The 23,103-nt window shown below is 30.8% G+C and overlaps 2 protein-coding genes across 8 annotated transcripts in view; one reads left to right on the forward strand and one right to left on the reverse strand.

Moving 5' to 3' along the window:
- The window catches only part of LOC143237303 (WD repeat, SAM and U-box domain-containing protein 1-like), a 42,138-nt gene extending 32,621 nt beyond the window's left edge, over positions 1-9,517 (forward strand). For 4 of the 7 annotated variants that reach the window (XM_076476390.1, XM_076476393.1, XM_076476394.1 and 1 more), the window contains 2 exons: positions 2,649-2,807; positions 6,190-9,517. In XM_076476390.1, the coding sequence (XP_076332505.1) occupies positions 2,649-2,807; positions 6,190-6,335 (305 nt within the window). In that variant the 3' untranslated portion in view covers positions 6,336-9,517. Of the gene's footprint in view, positions 1-2,648; positions 2,818-6,189 lie in introns of all 7 variants that reach the window. The other 3 variants (XM_076476395.1, XM_076476397.1, XM_076476396.1) reach the window with 1 other exon arrangement.
- Positions 9,518-15,556: 6,039 nt separating this feature from the next.
- The window catches only part of LOC143237304 (serine hydroxymethyltransferase, mitochondrial-like), a 42,931-nt gene continuing 35,384 nt past the window's right edge, over positions 15,557-23,103 (reverse strand). The window contains exon 12 of the mRNA XM_076476398.1: positions 15,557-22,862. Within this exon, the coding sequence (XP_076332513.1) occupies positions 22,732-22,862 (131 nt within the window). The 3' untranslated portion in view covers positions 15,557-22,731. The remainder of the gene's footprint in view (positions 22,863-23,103) is intronic.

Genomic DNA, 23,103 nt, shown 5'->3' on the forward strand with positions numbered 1-23,103 from the left:
ATGAAGATGGCAGTTTCTTCAGCCACGGATTGAACAACTGTCTCTTTTTGTGGCACCTTTTGAGCCTCTGGCCCTTGTCTGACCACTAATAGCAATCACCTTTCCTCTAAGTAACCACTTGCCAGTTTGTTCACATGTTGTGAGCTTCTTAACAATTTTCTGGGATCTCTCAACATGATTCAGATTGCCCAGCTTCTCTTTGCAAACAGCAAGTTTGTCAGAAACAATGTTCAAAGTAGCAGAATTGTCTTGCATTTTGAGACTAGGAGATGTCAAAACAGGCAGAACTTCTAAGAGTATGTCCATGTACAGGATGAATTTAAGGCTTATCAAAGTACTGTATAATCCTGCAGCTTTCTCTCCATGTTTCCCTTTGTCATGCAGCTTTACTTGATACAAATTCTCTGCTAAAGCTGGCCAGTTATGAGAAACTGACTCCAGAGCGTGCTCTTTGTAGGCCACCCACCAGGTTCCTGTCCCTTTTGTTGGCTTTCTAACAACAGTGTTGTTGGTTTACCAGTTTCTTTGAGGCTAGCCCAGTTCTGTGGCAAATTGTCATAAAACTTCCATAGGTTTTCTAAAAAGGTTTGGATACTATTAAAGTAAGGGATGTCCTTGATGGTCTTCTTAATTGCAAGTTCCAATCTGTGACTAACACAGTGGATCTCTATCAAATATAATTTTTGCACCTTCAGTGTGTTGACAAGTCCTTTATTCAGGCATACAATTGATTCAAGCCAGTCGGGAAACTTGTCATATATGGACAATGCTGCAAGTACAAACAATTAGTACCCAATATTAGTAACTTTCTGTAATAATAATAACAAAAGTAAATTTGTACTTTGGAAAATTCAATTGCTCTGTTATCTATTACGCTAGTTGTGCCAGGTTAAGCTCCAATTCTGTCAGTGGTAAATACATGGTTCTTCTTGGTTTAAATCAATTGAAAAATGCTTGAGTTTTCACTGATGTATATTAATAATGGAATGACTATGTAAACCTGATTTAAAACATAAATGTACATGAATATTGTCCATATTAATTTTTCTTAATCAGGAATTCAGGATAAATCCAGAAAATTCTCATCCCAGGTAATTAAGAAACCTTTACCTGAACTAAATGCCTGTAGTAAGTGTTCAGAATCAGCCTTCTCAACTGCCTGCAGACACAGGAAGTGGGATACTAGGTAACAATCACTGTCCAAGTATCTTACATAGATTATCCCCTGCTCAATGTTGGCAGTGTCTGTTGAGCCGTCAGTCATAATGCCAAAGAATAATGAGGTGTGCAGACGAGATCTGACATTAATTCTAATTGTTTCTGCAATATACTTCATCATTTGTTTGTCATTGGCATAATGTTCTGTTAAGTTCATACCAAAGTTGTGCTCCTGCAGCAACAGAAGCTCTTGAAAATTGCTGAATGGTTTGGCATTCAAAGCCATATATAAAGGGCAGTCCTGAACAGCACAAGCAAACGATCTTTCTCAGTCTGGTTAAGTTTGCTCAATTCTTTCATCATGGGAGTTAAATCAGATGTTTCTTTTGCTGTCTTAGCTTTACAACTTAGACTGTGGGTGCAACTGTTTTCATGCTCCTTAACAGCACTTGCTCTCAGGTTGGAAGGTCCTGTTATGAAGGTGTTATTCTGCCTTCCACAACTTTGGTCATATTCCTGACAAATTGAGCAAAACATCAGTCCGGTAGCATTATTATACTCCAGCCATGGTCGGTCTCTATTCCATTCATCCTGGAAACAACGAGTAGGCTTAGCGCCAGTACTAGCAGGAACAGTTTTTGCTTTAACACTTGGGCTTGGGTCAACAAGCTTGGGTTTTTTCACTCGGGATCCATAGTATTGTCTTCTGATTCATAAGTCTTGCCCGTGAAGCCAAACTGAAATAGATCGTGAGACTTTCCCATTTTTTACTATCAGACACCATGGTCAAGTTGTTGTGAATGTTTAGCAGTCACATGACTATCCAGGACAGCAGGGATAAGGCGACCCAAAAAGCGTATTTTGTAAGCATTTATGACCGTTTTTTAAAATTTGCTTTTTTTGTTTGTGGTAAATTAAATCTAAATTTTGCAAGTTATTTTTCATTCATTATAGAATATACGTTTAAGCAAAATCTTTGGGCTGTGCATACACAGCTTTTGCCTTGCTTATTTTTGAGGGAACAATGTATTTATGTCTGATATGTTAGGAATATGACCACCGGTCACGATGTCCAGTGATATATGGGAAAGTGCCGGTCAAACTTTAACGGACATGTCTGGCTTTAAGTAGAAAATTTCGATCCCTGAATGGTGTTTAAATAACTTGTAAAACGTATATAATTAAATGTTTAATACATGCATAGCACATTAAATATTCTCTTCTCTATGCTTGTAAATTAACTTACTTGATCTAGTGCTGCTCTTTTGAAAAATGCTTGAGTTTTCACTGATGCATATTAATAATGGAATGACTATGTAAACCTAGGCTTACATATATGTCAGATATGTGACAGTTTTACCTATGAAGATGGCAGTTTCTTCATAAACAGTTTTTTTTTAGCATTTTGTACGCTAGTCTTTCAAGCATAACTAGATGTAAAAACTTTTATATGTTTTCCTTTATTAAGTAAATTTTATTATTATTTACAGAATCCTTTGGCCACCGTCAAAAAATCTTGCGTGCCATAAGGGCTCTAAGAAACCCTCTTTGGCAGCATCAGCTTTCATGGCAAGAAAATGGTGATCTACCACAAGAATTCTTTTGTCCAATAACTCATGAACTGATGAGAGACCCTGTAGTTGTTGCAGGTGTGTTTTGGTAAATTGTCATTTAAACTAATATTTCTAAAGTAAAATTCCTGTAGCAAAAAAAATGTACACATTTGTGAATAATACATAATGCATACGTTTTATTTTTTTTTTATTTTAAGGCACATCAGTATAGTATATTCTTGTGTTTATTATCTAACAAAATAAAGCTACATGGAAAGTTTAAGTTAAGTGGGCACACCTCTTAGTACATCTCTCCAACCTTGTATTTGACAGAGGATGTGGAGAATGATTTCTTTATAGGCCTATATTGCTGTAAACATACACTGTATATTTTCTGCATAAATCTATGTTACTAGTATGTAGTTCAAATGCTTGAACATTCTCTGTAGAAGAGAACAAACACTTTCAACCTTTTATTTCTCATATTTTTTATAATGTTAAGTGTAATATTTTTTGTGATGTGCAACTCAGTACTTTGTTTGTTAGTTAAAAAAAAGCAAAAATAGAGTGATATGAGTAATAACAGAAGTGTTATTTAGGAATTTGTCTATTTAGATAGTCCCACAGATTTCAAGCCTACCACAAAAAAAAGTGGGCTTGTAATGTATACAATTTGTAAATTTGTTACAGACTATTATTGAGAAACTTTGCAGTAAAATTAAGACTCCAGCTCTTAATGAAGTCGTAATTATGGATGATTTTAATTTTCAGCGCATAGATCGGGAAATGCTAGTCTAACTCTAAGGAAGAAAGTTTTTTGGAAACTGTAAGATGGGTTTATTTACCAATTAGTCAAGGAATATAAAAAAACAGTACTATTTTAGAGTTAATGTTAACTTCAACCATGGAAATGATCAAGGGAGTAGAAATTTAGTAACATCTGGGTGCAAGTTATTGTTGTATTTGGTTCAATGTTTTACTCCACACAGGGATAAGGAATAATGATGTTTTTGTTACAAATTTAAAAAAAAAATAAAGTTTGAATGGATGCAACAAGAATTATTTGTTGTGAAGTGGGTAGCTGAGTTATTTGGAGACACTAATCAAAGGTGGGAAATATTTAAAGATAGGTTTGAAATATTCAAGGTATATATAAATATATTCCTTATAGAAAGAAAAGAGTGGATGTAAGTAAAAAAACAGATCCATTACTAATTTACTAATAGTATAAGATAAAATTAAAGAAAAGCATCATGAATTTAAGTTGATTAGTAGTGATGGGAAAGCTAGAAAGTTATAGAAAATCAAAGAAAGTTGGTGAAACAGGAAAGTAGAGCATCAAGAAGGTTATATGAGAAAAGATAAGCTGAAAATGTAAAAATAACATTAAGGATTTCTTTAAAAACATTAAGGGCAAACAATACATTAGAATGGGAGTAAGACCCTTGAGGGATAATATAGAAAGGCTCGTATCCAATGATTATGAGATGGCTGGGCTATTAAACTTAATAATTTAGTATAGTAATATCTGTTGAATTCTTTTTTTTTCTTGTCTATTGACAAAAATGTGCCAAATGGTCTGTAAAAATCGAATCTGTATGTCACCTCTTCACCTTAGTTTTGCTTCACTACACACAGCAAATTCAGCTGCCCAGTGTTTTTCTCTACTTTTAAATGCAGAAAAATAAAGTTCTTTGTGAGAGGAAACAGAGGCAAAACAGAAGAATCATGACCCTTATTGCAAATCTAAAAGGGCCCAGCATGGCCCAGGTAGGTTAAGGCGTTTGACTCGTAATCTGAGGGTCGTGGATTCGAATCCCCGTCACACCAAACATGCTTGCCCTTTCAGCCGTGGGGGCGTTATAATGTGGCGGTCAATCCCACTATTCATTGGTAAAAGTCTTACCTCTAGTCTTACACTGCTAAATTAGGGACAGCTAGTGCAGATAGCCCTCGAGTAGCTTTGTGCGAAATTCAAAAAAACAAAACAAACAAAGCAAGTCTAAAAGGATAAAAGTTTTGCAACGTTGGAGGTATCACATTGTGTACTAAAAAGTTTTTCCAATATCATACGTATAAGCAAGAGCTTCATTATTGTATGATTCCACATCTTGAGTCAATAAATCACATAAATTTGATGATGATATCAAGGTCTTGTGTGTTACTGGCAATGAAGATGATACTGTTACTTTACCAAAGGATTTAGATAATTTAATGAGTTGGACAAATAAAGGGCAGATGGGGTCTAATTCTAATAAATTCAAGATAAATGTATGTTTGTTTTCATAATTTGAATTATAAGTATAATTCTGATGGGAATAACCTAAATGGTGTTAAGAAAAAAAAGGATCTTGGTGTTCTGGTTGGTCAGTCTCTTAGGTCATCCAAATATTAAGGGAAATATGATTTCAGGTTGTATGTAAAGAATTATTGAATTTAAGCCTAAAATAGTTATCATTTTGGGTTCCTTATTGTAAGTAGGACATTGAATTGTTGGAAAGGGTTTAGAGGAGGGTTGCTAGAATGGTGTCTGGAATGGAGGAGTTGTCATACAAGGAGAATGTGAAATCTCTCAAATTGTTTTCTCTTGAAACAAAAATTAAAAGGGATCTGATTGAGCTGCTGAAGACTGTAAAGGAAATTAATAGTGTTGATGTATTGTATTTTTTCACACTTAATGGTGAATTATCGTAGGACTAGGGAACATGAATATAAATATTGACAGGATAAGAGTCATTTTCAGCTAAGACAGTTTTATTTTTCTACATAGTGGTTGCCTTTTGAATGAGTTGCCTTGGATGTTGTGAAGACAGTAAGAGTTTAAAGAAAAGCTTGATAAGCATCTGAGTAATAAAGACTGGTCTTAAGATTTTTTAAAAACTTATTAAAAGTTTATTTTAGAGGGTGGGACAGCTAAAATAGACCGTTAGGTATCATATTGTCCCAAAATGTTATGTTATAACATGAAAGCATAACAAACTTTCAAGATTAAACTTTGTAGAAAATATACCTTAAATACAGTGGAGTAAAATACATGCACTACTTTTATTAATCCCTTCTCTATAGATGTTGAATGTAGTCTAATGTTATTTTGTATAGCCGAAATGTAACTTGACTGTAGTAGTTTTTCACTAAACCAAGTAGACTGTTGAAAGAGTTCAAACTATTAAATTCCTGTACCTCATTTATATACATAGGTTTTAATTGACTAAAATTTTTCACTTGTTCACAGTAACAACATGTAACATATTAAATATCTATGCAAGTTTAATGATTAGTTTTAAAATATATTTTTTGTTAACATTACTTGTATATTTAAAATATTTTACCCCTGCCATTATTTTATTAATCACAGTAAAATATATTTCTGTTAAAAACTTTGCAAGAAAAAGTGATCATTATATGAAAGTTAACCTGTGATGATATTAACAGCTTCTAAATTACTGTTCACTGACATTTACTTGTAAACATATTTCAGATGGATATAGTTATGAAAGAGCAGCAATTATTGAGTGGCTGAATAGTGGAAAAGACACAAGTCCTATGTCCAACAAAAGATTAAGTCATACTCACTTAACACCCAACAGAGCATTGCGTCTTCTTATCCAGAAGCATTTAGTTTAAAATGCTATTTACATGGGTATCACTGCTTCAAATTTCAGCACTGAACATTACCAAAAAAAGATTTCTTATACACTTAAGTATAATATATAAAGCTGTGAAACTTTGTATTTCTCTATCTAAAAACATTTTCCATCTTTCTCAGACGTGAATAGTCATTAAAATTACTTACAAAATATGGAAGAAAAAACGATATTAGTTTCAAAATAAGTTTAAATAATATGCTGTTCAAGTAGTATATTCAGGTGGTGTATAAATATATATACTGGACATGTTCTTCACAATATCTTTGTGTGTAAACCTCAGTAACAGTGAGAACGTGCTTACTGAGTGAAAGTGAAGGAATTTTTGTTTCTTATTGGTAACAAAGTAAAACTATAGAATATAAAATTCAGTCATAATTAGACTTTTCACTAAAAGATCCATTCCATATGTTTGAAGTAATCTAATTAAATCAGTGTTTCAGTTTACAAGTTTGCTAAATTTCCAGTAATTTATTAACTAATGTAAATTAGAACATTACCTTTAGCCAATCTTTGTTGTGTTAGACCATAACGTTTGGAGATCTTGTAAATAAGTCATACTTGTGAAGCTAATTACAAATTACAAAGAAAAAAAATTTGTAGCACATTATCAGATTTCTAAACAAGTTACATAGACCTGAATATTTACTGGATTGCATGTATCATTTTTTTTCACTTTATTCTTAGAGTTTTACATTTATTATTAAGAAGCTTTAATATCTCATTTGGTGTCTCCATAAAGTGTATTGTATGTGCTTTCAGGGTTTTTTTTAATGGTCAAAGTTGATTACATACCCTTGTTTGAGATGCGAGCAAGAATGGGCATAGTGATTTATATAACTAGAACTAAGTATATAATGTTTTTAACATTAATACCAAAACAACATTAAACTAACATCTTGTTGTGCAATTAGGATTGAGGTGTAAATATACTGTTATAGTTTTTATACTAATGATACCTCTGTTTCTTTATGATGAGAACGTGTTGTGTTTTATAAATTACACAATATTGTGTGTGAAGAAATAAAATGATCTGTAAGCTTTCAAAGTTATGAAATTTTTTTATACTTGATTATACTTAAAAATGATTGAATATTATATGTAATATTAGGTACAATAACATTATAACATTGCTTAGATTACTTTACTGTTAATGTTCTCTTTTATATTGAAGGAAGCACAATGGTGCTGGTAGTATGTTCATTGAAACATGCTAGATTATCTTTATCTCATATTCTGGGCCTAACATAGCTAATAAATGGTCTACCTATTATGGACTTTTAGGATTAATCACTTATTTTAAAAAATATGGAATATTAAACAGTGCTGTAGGTGCTAATAAGAGGTGCTATTTAAAAAAAAACTTGAATCAGATCTTAAGAGTATATATATGTGTATTGTTAAGAGCTGCTACAAGTTCTGAGAGAACAATTAATAAAGTTTTGAGTACCTTTTGACTTTGTTATTCAAACTAAGAAAGAAAGTATATCAGCATTCCAGACACCAATCATTATTACAGTTTCTTGGAAGGATAAGAAAATATATAAATCATTAATCTTCTGCTTGTTTGTACCTGATTATCAAAACCTTTGAAAACTTAAAAGTTGAGTTTTTTTTTTTTTTTTTTAAGTCTCTTGGAAGGCATCAGAAGGGCTAGTTTTGAACATATGCAGACACCTTTATCTCCCTGTTGTTTTATGTATAGAGAAATACAAAGTTATAGAAGTATACATCATGTGATAAAATGTTTATAATACTTATATGGCAGCATTCACAACTAGTGTTTCCATGTATTGTGCTGGACTTTAATTAGTAGACAATTTTTAAATCTAGATATACTCATCAGAATAAAATATGCTAGAGATATGTGTACATTCATAAATTACATCGAAAGATGGTTTCTTACATACAATCTATAAATGAAAGTATCCCTTCTATATACCCATTTTTTGATTGGCCTGGTATGTTGTCATGTGTTTTCATATCAATTTCAGCTGCTCTGTTAAACAGAAAATTTAGATTTTTTATACATTTTATCTGTTGGGTTGTTCAACACTGCCACTGGAGAAAAGTTCAATAGCTTGCACATATACATGTTCTCATTAAATGTATGAATTAAGTATTGTAATGTTACAACAGTTATTAGAATTGCAGAATAATTTTTTCTGTTTAGTAATGGCAGAAAGGAACACTGTGTGATTTTTTTTTTTTTTGTGAACTTCAGTATTATACAATGAATTTATGTTAGTTGGGAAACAAAATTGATTTTGTTGAAGTTCAAGTCACTTAAAACTTTTTTGCAGTTGCAAACTTCAAAATAGGTGTGTAATTACAGATATTTAATGTGAAATGAAAATATACTTTATTAAATTGTATACAGTGTGACACATTCCAAAAAATAAACGTTCATATCATGTAAATTTTATAATTTTTCTACAATATGTTTTGTGTAGTTTTGGGCAGATAATTTTACATTTTGTTACTTTAACATCAAAACCATAACTATTTATCTGATCTTGAAGTGTAAGTTGGTACAGTAACTTAAACTGAAACATCAGGGTTTGAACTTTAAACCAGTTATATTTTACACTGTACTAGAAAGAAGATTTTAAATATTTAGCATTAACTGGAACTTTGTATATACCTGAAAATTTGTTTTCTAATAATGTTCAAATTCCTTAATACTTTTTACACAACATTTAAAAGAACAAAGATTTTTTTTGCTTTGAAATGTCAAGTTATTTTTTCTACAGAGTGACAGCTAAAATCAAATCTATATTAGTAATTGCTACACATTTATAATGTCCCCCAATATTCATTGTGAATATCCTAATGAATAGATACATAGATCAGCAATAATAACAATAAGTTATTTCAGTGTCACTTACATGAACTCCCTTTATACTGTTAAAAAACAAAATTAACTTGTCTTTTCTTAACAAACCAGATAATGTTTTGTATTTTAAATACTGAAGTTTTGTGTCATTGTTGAAATAACACATCAAATTTTTATGCAATTGACTTTATACATATATATAATTTTATGGCATAGTTTTTCTGTATTATCATCTTACATTGCTCAGAATAATGACTTTGGATGTACCTTGGCTGTAAGTGTACATTATTAAATAAAAAATAATTAAACTGAGGCATAACAATAAATCATTTGTATAAATCATTAGCCTTACTGCACTAAACAAAGTCTTTTGATTGTTATGCATTATATATTTTTGAAATGTCATGAATATTTTCTGTCCACCTTCAATATATTTTTAACTTTTATATCTGTTACACCTGATATATAAGAAAACATCAAGTGCACAATGTATGATTAAAATTGGCTGAATGAAACTTTAATTTACAAAGTGAGAACTTAACAGCTTTCTGAACTGCATAATTCTGCATATTAAGTTTCTTTTGATGATACACAGTCCAGTTGAGTGCCAGAAATTTCTATATTGATATTTTGATAAGTTACTTGTGATAAAAGAATTACTTTTAGTCATGTACTGATGTTTAACAGCCATATTATCTTTCAAATACAGTATCATTTTGATCTTTATCATTTCTTAACTTGTACTTTGTAATGTCAGCTCCCAATGAAAATGTCCTTCAGAAGCTCAGCATTAGGTCTGCAGGCTTACTATACTACAATTCAAGTTATGATATCTATGGTGAACAGAGCATAGAGATACACTATTGTGTAGCTTTGTGCTGAACAACCAAATACAATTAAAACCATTATATCTCAAAGCATAGGTTTTATGTATTAAAATACTCTTGGTTGAAGTAAATAGTAAACAACTCTAACAAAACATTGCCAATATTCAGTTGTTTTTCTAAATAGTATATTTAAGTGTATATTAATAACTGTTTAATTAACACTAGCATGCTATTTATATGCTGGGCTAGGCCTAACCTAGTAGTTCATGAATCCATATGTCCTGTTGCTGTAAGAGCATGTTTTGCTCCTTACATGCATTCTAAAAATCAGGCACTACTACCTTATTACAACAGTCAAATAATTTACAGCAAAAGTTGACTATTTTTATTAGCTGAAACTTTTGGACAGTTTATGCTAATATCAGAAACAAATGCAGAGTACAGAACTAAGTGACTTTTCTGTTAATTTTATATTATAGTTTCATAAAATGGTGTAATAGTACATGGAAAATATTCAAAATTAATAGTATTTCATTTCAGTGTGTAACAGATCTGAGTGTTGTTTTTAACCTTCAAAGTGATAAATTTCAAGTATCCTTCATGAAAGGATGAAGAGGGAATGATTTTCTCACAGATTTCCACCTCATTGGGTATATTATTGAAGACAAATGACATTGTTTTAATTTAATATTTTAGTTTTTAACAAGGTATAAGGAAACAATATAAGGTAGCACAGAAAAATATTCCTAAATAATGAATTGCCAAATAAGACAAACACCAAACTATTTGATTAGAATGTTTTCAAATTCTTAGTATTAAGACAGCAGTTGAGCTACATCATGTTTATTTGAAACAAAATGTTAAGACTTGAAATAATAGTAGGTTATTGCAATATATATATAGGTGTTACAGATTTCTTTTTCACCAAAGTATATCTGTGACACAGAGGCCTAATGTATTCCTTGATTGGCTGTACCTTTTGCTATGGACTGTAGTTTCTCTTATCTAAAGTTTATCAGCATAGCTTGGATCAGCAAACCAAAGAAATAAAGTTAGACTCCATAAACCCCATAGATATTATTTACACATTACCATTGTAAGATGCCTTGGATAAGTGAAACTGCAGTGCACAGCAGAGAATAAAATATATGATCTAATTCATAATGTAACTATAGACTATGTGCTAATCTCAGTAAATTTATCTCTGTTGTATCATGAAGTTAATTGGTTGAAATCGTGTATCTCGGTTTAAAACGGTCTATAAAAGACACATTTATGATGCTTATCATATTCAGAGAACAAGGCTATGTAAAAACTTTAAGATCATTTAAATTCTCAGCATAGAAATATACGTTCACTGTTAAGAAAAAAAAAAAATCTTTTATTTTTGGATCTAGATGTCATTCATTACGATGAATCTGCCTTTACAGTCTACTGTTATATTTACTGCCACAAATAAAATATAATCAGTATTTTAATTCATAATGCATATATAACTACTTTAAACAACCAATTTCATAAAGTAATAAACATTAACAAAAGTATTTAATTAAAAATGCCTTTCCATTGGCTTCTTTGAATAGAAGTACTTTTGAAAATCTTAAAGTTCATGCTCTTAAAATTCAAGAATTCAGTGTTTCTAAATTTCCTGCCCATTTGGTTTCATCTTTTACTGATTTTCCAAGCATTAAATTTAATAGTGGAAAAATCACTTTCAGAATGTTTAACATATATCTGTGTAACTTTCTATTCAAAGATAAACTGTCTCTAAAGAAGTCATTTTGTGACATACTAGCAAATTACCATTGTCCGCAGTTCACTTCTTTGCTGGTATTTTAACTGTGTGGGTGAGGTTGCTGCCCTTTTCCATCCTTCCTGATTATGTTTTATTGTATAGCTGGCAGTTGTTAATTTATTGAACTTTGATTTTGGGTGTTTCTTGTGACGCAACTCACTTTGCCCCTCTTCAGACATAAGCATACACATATTTTGCAGATTTTTCTGTCGTGTTGAATTTTGTACAAAGCTACTTGAGGGCTACCTGCAGTGGCTGTCTATTTTTGAAGTGACAGACTAAGAAAGAAGACAGTTGGCCAGTAGCACCCACCAATTCCTGAGATCACATACATTTTGAGCTGTATTACATGATAGTTTTGAAATCTGAAGTACTTTGGTTTTGGAATAAAATTGAATCTGTGGTATATTTTCCTATCATAGTATCAGGTTCTTGTTATTTGACTCATTTTTACCCAGTTTTTTTATTCCCCTTCCTTCTATATCATGCTGAATTTTCAGCTTAAATTTCCATCAGTTCTAGACAAAAATTATATAATATTAACATTATAAAATGCTACAATTCATCCTTTTGTTTGTTTTTGCTTACTTAACCCTAAAATATGGAATTGGTTATTCAAGTGGCTGTCTTGGTCATCACAACAATATACAAATGATAAACATGAAAGTTGCCTTTGAAGAATAACTTAAAGCTTTTGAACTGCAACTTCTGTACTTATTGATTTATTCTGCAGAGAAACCTCTATTTAAAAATGAGTCCTTCCTCAGGTTATGTCAAGATTTTGGTGAAAAGTCGTGTTTGTCTAAAATGTGAAAGTTGTGTATGTAGTCACAATGGAATTCCTGAAGTTAAAGTAATTCAAAAGAGAAGCCATCGAATAATATTTGAATTTAATCATGAAAGGACAAAAAAACTGCAAGGCAGAGTAGACAGAGCAAGATACTTTGTTCTTCACAAAATATATCAACTTTCATTTTATTTGATCTTTTAGTGATTGACAAAGACTCAGATGTGACTGTTCATACCTCAACCAGTGAAAGTTATCAGGAACTGTTGAAGAAGATTTGTTGATGGTAGTTTTACTTGATATGTGCACAGTATTCTATATGTCATGAGAACATGTTGAAAACTGTTCTTACATTGCAAATCCAGAACAAAATTGAATTCCTCTGACCAAAAGTAACCTTGCTTTGTGAAGACATTTCATCAACAAAACATTTTAGGAGATTCAGTGCATTTTTCAAAGCAAAAGGTCAAATCCTTAACTTACATGATAGGGTTAATAATCGTCATGAATCAGTGGCCATTTGTATATGATTGATTCATGATTTTAGGTTAAAAATGTGTAATTGCATATCTTATACTTCTAAAGAGAATTAAAATAATAACTGTAATTTATACATGCTATGGGCAAAACCATTAGTAATAAAATAATGTCAGTTACCCCTCATGGTTTACTGTTATGTAAGTGAAGTTCTGAGGATCAGCCATGTAATCAGAAATATATGACTTGTCATTCACTCTGTGTGCATGTTTTTCTTGTTATCTTCTCTCAGTTGTCATTTTGAAATGGCCCACATGTTCATTAACCTTAGCTAGACTTCTAAAGAATGCATCTGAATGCTATGATCAATGAAGTGCCATAGACAGATGAAAATCAGCAGAACTTGAATGCCTCACAAACCAATGGAGCAACTGCTTGAATATCTGTTAAGCAGGTCATCATTCAAAACAAGGAAACCAATGCTAAGTGTTGATTCCAGTTTAAGGTGCCTTTGCTAGAACTGAATCTGTGGATGCTGTCTCAATATAAAAATGACTAAAAACAGACTTCACCAGGCTGGCCAATATACCAGGTGCCTGTTAAGTTGCATTCTGCTCAAAGCAAGCACAAGAGAGCTCATTAGCAATGGTGTCAATAATATAAGCAACAGACCAGCATTCTTTTTGCAGATGAATTACCTTTACCCTGCAACTAGCTGAAAGGTTCATAAATGACTTTCAGAGGAGAGACCAAAGATACCTTAGGATCTCATCAACACTGTGATCTTACACATACTACATTAGTATCATGTTCTACTTTCTCCTGATGATTGCATTCCACACTGAAGTGATACATCACAAACTGCAAAAAATACAAAATAACCACTATTAAATACTTAGTTACAAGCATTAGTAACTAATGTCAGTAGTCATTTAGAGTTCACATCAACATCATATACTGCATAAGCAATAAACAATAATTTTGCAAAGATTAAGTATTATGTATGGATGGCAGTGTTAAAAAATACAGAAACAATATATGAATGAATACACACAAAATTATACAAATATCCCTTCATAAGTAGCCAGTAAGAACTGAGTCAATCTTACAAGCCAAAGGTTATTAGCCACTGTAAGACTGTATGGCAATGTTAAGTTTAAATGCTTTTATTCAAACATTTAGTTGAAGATAAAAAGTTATTCTTGGAAAGATCTGGCTACTTTTGTAATGATTTATGTATGGTTTGTGTATTCATCTCTACCCTTTTTCTGTACTTTTTGGTGCTGCCATCCCACCACGATACTTAATTTTTGCAACTTTATTTCTTTTCTTTTTTTAAAACAATTTAATTTGAGTAGGTTGATAAGTAAACATTTATTTTTATAAATCATTGGTAATATCTTATCAGTTTTGTCAGTTTCTGCACTTTACCTAGAAGAGATGTTAGCCTTGAGTGATACACTATAAAAGATTCTGGGTCGTGTGTTAACTGGAAATATTTCCCCCATTGTCTTTTTGTGCCAAATCTGATGGCCATGAACATGCATTATTACTATCCAATACTGCAGTTTTCACAATAACCAACTTCTACAAGGAATGGTAATTTCTATCTTAGATCCTACATCTTGACAAACTTTCAACAATCCTGCCTCCTCCCTACTGTAGACAACTATCAGTTTTAAAAACCACATGAAATGAGACTAAGAGTGTAAAAATATTACTGCTGTCACTGCAATACTTAACAGGTATGTACTGCTGTGTTTTGTTGAATTTTGTGCAAAACTGCTCAAAGATTATATGCACCAGTCATCCCTAATTCTGAAGTGATAGACTAGAAGGAAAATAAATCAATACCACCTTCCGCCAACTTTTGGGCTACTTTTTACCATTGAATAGTGGGATTGACTGAAACATTAAACATTCTCAGCCATGAGAGTGTTATAACAGAATTCAATCCCACAACATGCAGGTCTCAAATTAAGTGTCTTGACTGTTAGACCTAAAATTGTTAATCTAGTTTCCATTTGTAATTAAGCACAAGGATCTATCTATCTGTGTTCTGCCCACCACTCGTGTCCAAACCAAATTTCTAGCATTAAGTCTGCAAACATATCACTGTGCTATTGGGGGGGGGGATAACTATTGATTTAGTTATCTAAATCAATAACTCTTTAGCACTAGCTAATTCAAAAATAATTGATTAATCCAGTTATTAATCAAGCATAATACTGGAGTATGACAAAATCCAGCTTCTTTGGTCATCTTTCCCATGAAGAAAAGAAAGTGATTATCAATTTCTGATCTACTATTCAAATTCAATAAATATGTCTACTTTCACTGTGAAAATAAAACAGCAAAAGATTATTCACCAAAAAATATGAGATTGTACCAAGATGATATTTCAAGATCTACTTGAGTATAGTTGTGTACAAAAGTCATTTAAATATCCAATTGGAGAAAAAAAATCAACAAAATTACATTTTCATATATTAAGCAATACCTTTTATTTTTATGAGTGCATACCTACATAAGAAAATCTATAAAACACACCTCAGCCACAACTAAGTTCTAGAGCTCAATATTTATTACTGTACCAAAGAAAATACTAATTGTTTACAGTTAGAAGGCACTGGGAATATCACCTTATGATGTTGCAAAAACATACAATCAGAAGCAAAGTGTTTTAACAAAAAAGAAATTATAAAATAACATCTAGAAATTTCACTTTACAAAATGAACAAAAATGCAATTTTGAAACGTAAACGTCAGAGAACTCGACAGAAATAACTAACAAACTAGACTACATACAGAAAAATATGATCAGCATTCTACCAACAACAAAAAAATTGTTTATATTCTTTTAGGATTATAATATAATATCTAAAGAGTTCTACAAAGAAAACAACCTGTAGAAAGATATATGTACTTAATTCACATAAACATCAGGTATGAATGTTTTGTTAATCTATAAACTAACAAGCAAAAACATATTGGTAACAAAAAATAGCTAAATAATCTTCCACTTATCAGTGGAGAAAATACTTCTAACAGATTCAAACTTTCTACATCTGATTTTCATATCAGCACTTCATATAAAAATATGGAAACTGTGGTCACAATACAGGGCAATAAAACAGACAGTAACACAAAATACTGTTTAATGCTGAGGGCAGAAGGCTAATGATAGAAATGAACAGTTATGAGCTTTTATCTTCTTCCACCTAACCTATGTAAGAGTAGTTCCAAAAAGACACATGAAACTACATTAACATTTTCCTTAATGCTTTAAATGAAGAATGTTTTCTTCAGTCAAGCACCCAGTTTTTAGTTTCATTAACCAGTAGAAATTTGGTAAATTATGGACTTTCAGGTTTTTGGAAAACACAATCAAAAACAGAAAACTTATTAAATGGTACATCATATGGTTTATCAAATGCAAAACTATCCCAAGAAGCTTTACATTGCATGGTTACCTACCATGCTTTAAAACCTTTAAAATTCTACCACAGTGCAAAACTGTTTAGACAAAATTTTGTACTGGATTGTTATTTATCATTGTATTGTTTTTACTTCAACCTATTATAGCTCAAATTTTATCAAAAATGTTTCTTGTTACTTGATATTGAGAATTTTGAAAATTCAACTAGAATCAGGTAACAAGCTTTAACTTTTAAGGAATATTTAGTTCAATGAAGGTTTAATGTTTTTTATCATTATTATTAACTAAGGTTTCTTTTACAAAGACATTCTGTTCATTGTTGAAGCTTCATAGTATAATGAAATTATTTTCATCAATAACAATCAGTGTTCTTTTATATATTTGTAGATGTTTTAAGAATCATCAACACTAAGCTTAAGTTGGTAAAATCTAGTTTACAACCCTCAACTCTCCCAACTGTAAAGTTGTCTTGATGCCACTGAATTTCATACTCTTACTGTATGTTTCAGAAACTAACCACTTTGATACCTACAAATACTAAACTTCAAAAGGTGAATAAGAACAGTATTATACTGAAAAATAATAAATATACAATAAGACTTTCCTAAGTAAGAAACAAAGAAGCAAAAACCAGTTATTTTGCAAAAAGATTGCTACTTGTTTAAAATGTTTCCATACTGCTGAAAATGGCAACAGTTTATTCCATATCAAATTTGAAGTTTATTAAAGTTATAAGTGCACAATGGATTCAGTACATATAAACTGTTATTGAGATTCAGTTACTTGGATTAAATATCTTAAGTTATTTAATATTTGCTAAATTTGAATTTGCCCAATAATACAAATATAGGTGGAAACAAAAAATTACTCAAAACAGTAACTACAGTTAATAATTTTTTAATGTAAACAGGTAAAGACATGCTATTAAAAGATGAAGTTTAAAGCAGTTTTTTGTCTTTAGAAATCCATAAATTTGACAAATTGCATCTTTAAAAATTATCTCCAACTTCAGTACAATAACAAAAACAAGACAGTTATAACTGGTTTTATAAAACATTACCAAGTATCTAAAATTAATTAGTTTATAAATTTGAGTATAGTATGTGCTACATATGACAAAATCAAATTTCAACCATTTTAATACTTGCCATAAGAAACTGTAAATCATAATGGATTTTAATTAATAGTAAATGTATACAGACATCATTTATTAAGATTCATAATTTTTTACATAAAAGAATATGCAAAAATTATTTACAATTTCATTACAAGTGCATTGGAAAATCCTAAATTCATTTATTTTCAACATAATTTAAAATTCATAAAATCAAATTTCACATTATATTCACTAAAACTACCATAAAATAATTGTTATCTCAGAAATCCCTGATTAAATGATTTTTTTTTCTCTTGACCAAACACAAAGCTACATAATGGGCTACCCCTTGCATGCCCACCATGGATAACAAAACCAGATTTTTAAGCAATGATAAGCTCTCAGGCTAACTGCTGAGTCACTGGGGATGCTTACCAACTGATTCACTAAAACATGTAGATTTCACAACATATATTTTGTGATGTCAGCACAAAACGTTTAACTCTTACTGTACTACCAGATGAAACTAAAAATACAATTTTGTTTGTTAGAGAACTATTTACTGTATTTGTTATTGTACAACAAACATATTTAAAGTAATACTCAGATGATTACATAGGTAGAATCACATAAACATGAAATTTTATGTTCTCTTCTAAAAGCAGCACAAGTAAATCCTAAAAAAGGTTTATCTTATACCCCTTGTCTGATTCAAGAAAATAAGAGTTACTTGTTAATTCACATTAGAATATTAAATTATTTTTCTTTCATGGTCACATCTTATGTACATAAGATTGTGTGGTTTATTTTGAATTTCACATAAAGCTACTTGAGGGCTATCTGCACTAGCTGTCCCGAATTTAACAGTGTAAGACTAGAGGGAAGGCAGCTGGTTATCACCACCCACTGCCAACTTTTGGGCTACTCTTTTACCAATGAATAGTTGGATCGACTGTCACATTATAACATCCCCACGGCTGAAAGGGTAAGCATGTTTGGTGTGACAGGGATTCGAACCTGTGAACCTCAGGTTAACTCGAGTGCCTTAACCACCTGGCCATGGCAAGCCTACATACAAGAAAACTTGTTTACTAACCAGTTTTTGGTACCATTAGAAATATTTAAAAAATTTTAGCACCTTTTAATTAAATTCCCTAAAAAAATATTTAGATATATGATAATAAATATAATGCATTAATTAATTAAAGAATTTGAATATAATGTCAGGGGAGAAGGGGATAACAGATTCTTTATCATCCATTTCCCTTCTAATGCTCAATTTTCTCATCTGTATACCTTTCTTATTACCTTTCTATGGTACCTCTTCACATGTCAACAACAAATAAACTAGGTGAGAAGAGATGACCTCCTATCTCAAGTCAGTTTCCCTTCCACCTTTACCTAAGGCCTTGATTCTGCACTGTCTTAGTCCAGAAATATTTGGTGGGAGTCCCTAATTCCATGAAATCACAAACTGAAGCTTCCCACAACCACTTTTTCCTAACTTCTTCTAACACATATCTGACTTCTTTGCATTTCCCATCCTCCTATACATGCACGAAATAAGTTTTTCATGGGTGTACCCCTGCAGAGCTCCTACCATTTAATATCGCACTCCACAGTCTTTCTTTAGATGACTTCTGAATGGGACTCATCTAGGTAATCTTTTCAATGGTCCCTTCACCATCTCAATGTGAGATCCTACTTATACGTGTGAGAATGTGAGTATTTATTTCAGAAGTTAATATTTTCCTCAACTGAAAATGTATTTCTGACAGATACCTCTTCACATAGTTCCTCTCATCCTCCCCACTTTCCGATGCACATTTTCTTCATTACCTTTTCAAAGAATAAGAATTCATGAATGGGGAGTCACTGTGCATGGAGATTCATTGCACTCCTACTAGTGAAGAATTCTGCTGCAAAGACATTATCATGCAGTGGCACATTCACACACAAAATTAGTTGGAAGTTTTCACAAGGGGAATCTTTATGGCAATATGTATGAACACACGAAGAAATAAACAAATCTGTGTAATGAGGTATCATTGGAAATTCATTTTTGGATAAGGAAAATGTTAACTTTCACAATCAATGAAATTATATTATCATTTACACAATTAATGGATTACAGAACTTTGAGAAAACAATCTAAAATATTAAACAACATTGTTAGAACATCCATCTCAATAAATACATTATGCATCTATGAATTTTGTTACCCAAGATATTCACAAAATGAAAGCTAAAATTTTGGTATAAAATATAAATTCTCAGTTTAGTTTACTCAGTTTACTCTTTTAATAAACCCAATTATGTGAATCAACAGCACTAAAGTTTCTGAAGGCATATTAATTACTACAATCTACAGTTCTCTTTACTTCTGAAGGGTCCATTCTTCAAGAACTAACCTTTTGGCTAATTGGCATTTTGTTTCTAAGCAAAATTCTTTTGCTTAACTTTTAAAAAATTGGAATTAAAGACATCTAAAAAAGATGCATTAATTATCCAATGTAAAAGTTTCAATTTTTGAAATAAAACATATATAGTCCCACAGACTATTTTCTCCCAATCTGTTTAACCTTGTGTTTACTAACCTTAAAATCTTATGAAATGTTTATATAAAATAAAATAATTGGTAACTGTACTTCCCTAATGTATAGTCATTCATTCATTCCTGGTTTCCTATCAAATCTGCAGAAACAGGGTGTGATTAAAATTCAAATATTAAATTTTTGTAACATCAGGCTGTCTATAAATGACATAGTACACTTACAATACCAGGGTATGTCTGTAACTCAAAACCATATGTTACTATTATGCAATGCGTGGATAAAATTCAAATCAAATAATTCTGTAATAGAATAAAATAGTAGGTTACTATACTACAATAACACAACAGAAGAATAGCTAGATATATCCACATACAACTATGTTTAATATTGAAAACTAAACAAAAATGTTAATATAAAACCTTAAAATTGATTGTTTTCTCCCAACATAATTTAGAAAAACTGTCAGCGACAAAAATGTAAAAATTTACAATACTTTGTCACTTATGTGGTTAATTTTTAATGAATTTCTTTTTTGCACATAATTCATTATAAATTAACCACATAGGTGATGCTACCAATTAGTGCCTCTCTACCATAATGGGGCTGGAACACTAACTTCAAAAGTTTATCTAATTTATTTACCACAAATGGTAATACCATATTTTTATTTTCAATTAATTTTTACTTTTTCTTCTTTACTTTGGGTAATATAGATGTTGGACATTGTGGGCTAGAGCACCCACATTTTACTCTCCTAATTTCTATTATTTTAATTTATATTGCTATTGCTTTATTTTGTTATGCAAGACTGGTCAATGGAGGTTACGACTGACAGACTGTATATCCCCACTGCAATGTGGGTCCTACTTCCACAGTCACCTCTAAAACCTAGGGTACATTTTATATCTCACATTATAGCTTGTACCCAAGAATCCTTTCAATCAGTGCATTTTTATTTTTGTTTCTGCTTGGTTTTGGTTATAATATACATACATACATATATATCATACACAATTCTTTTTATATGGAATTTAAATTTTAACACAAAAGTATAATTACCTTTTATGTATATAAATTCATTGAACTTAACTGATATAAAATACTATGTTGAGGGTTTACATTTAAGAATTGATCAGCTTACTTGTTTGATTACAATCAGATTGTCTTGTAATCATTCTGAATCCTTTACTTATGATTATCTAAGATGTCTTTTTACATTAGTTTTTTTCATAGACCTTCTGCAAAACCAAGTTTTATCACATGCTTTGATATTTTGAAGAAAACTCTTAAAATATATAAATTTAGTTTTCTCTTGAATTGAAGAGAGATTGTTTTTGCTTTTCTTATAAATTAACCCTTTCTAGCCTAAGCATGAAGGGTATTACTACAAAAACATGTGCAACATCAAATTTCAGAAAATTATTTGACATATCTCCACAAATGTCCTCCATAACAAAATTACCTCTTAAATGTTAAAATTTAACACTCTTAATCTAAGTCTTACTAATTAATATTTGTTTTGGATGAAATAATTATAAAACATCAAAACTTTAGCCATTACTTTATTATTGGCCTCCTTTTCAGATAGTGAAAATAAATAGATTTCCCAAATACAAAGAACAATGATGCTCATTTGTAGCTAAAGAGAGTTTAAAGATAATGAATTTTTAAACCTGGTTATGTCAAGAACTGAAATTCAACTGTCCACATGTTTTTTTTGTTATAATTTCATTGTCTCTAAATGTCATCTGAAACCTGGAATTATTTTACTTCTTTTCATCATTTACTATAGAACTTTATTCCTTCCTAGGTCTACCAGAAATTAAAATTTGTTATAGCACTTCAAGTTGCTTGATCCCATGTCAGACGTTTTGTTGTTATTTAGTTACAGTATTCCATTACTTGTATAACATGGAAAGGTGAGTTATCTTCATGAGTTTTCTCTACATGTTTATTAATTTTACTAAAGTAACTGTCTTGTCAGTTCACTTTTTTAAACATAACTTTTGTTTTGTAACTCAAGCCTGAGGAAAGACCAACAAAGAATGCCAGGATCATACTTTACTGTCACTCAAAGGATAAGTATTGTTACATTTTTTGAATAGGTTAGATACATTATTATAAGTAGACTATAGATAATTTTTATGTACAAAATAAGATGAGATAAATAGTAATTACTTATATTAATTTTAACACTTCAAACTATTTATTGCACCATTTCGTTTAACAAAGTAGCCCACTTACAATATAAATATCAAGCTGTCGGTTTATCTATTATGCATGTATTGCATAATAGCTCCAGAAATTGCTATGTGACTCACTTTGTATTATAAGTCATAAGTTGACAAAAAAATAAAAATCAAATGTACGTTGGATAAAAAAGATTTTGTGTATTTGAAATATGTCTGTGTTTCAGATTGACAACATTTGTAAGTTAATAGTATTTACTAATTAAAAATTTAAACCCAGTGTAACATCATATCCCAGCAAGGAAAGATTTAAAAACAACATTATTCAGATATCTTATTTCTTCTTTATTTCCTGTTAAGGTTCCAAAACTGCGTTTAATGGTCTTCATATCCTGGTAATGGATACTGAGAAGCAAATTTCTCCACATCATTTTTTAATGCAGCAATATGTGCCTTTATACCTTCATCAGAAGCAATGAACTCTTTGAAATCTTTAACAGTTTTACCTGAAATAAAAAATTATTTCAATTTCTTGAAATTTCAACTTTAAAACTTAAAACTTCATTTTTTTACAGAAAAATATTTATTTCAATCACTAGGAAAATATATTATTGTCTGAATATTAAATTACTATTATACGTTTTCTACTCCTTATACAATAATTCATGAACAAGATAGATCCTCTTTAGAAGTACTTAAAACTTATGTTTTCCATTGGTTTGAAAAAAAAAAAATGAAAATGTTGTG

The sequence above is a fragment of the Tachypleus tridentatus genome, chromosome 13 (genome assembly GCF_004210375.1).
Source record: "Tachypleus tridentatus isolate NWPU-2018 chromosome 13, ASM421037v1, whole genome shotgun sequence".
Classification (NCBI taxonomy): domain Eukaryota; kingdom Metazoa; phylum Arthropoda; class Merostomata; order Xiphosura; family Limulidae; genus Tachypleus; species Tachypleus tridentatus.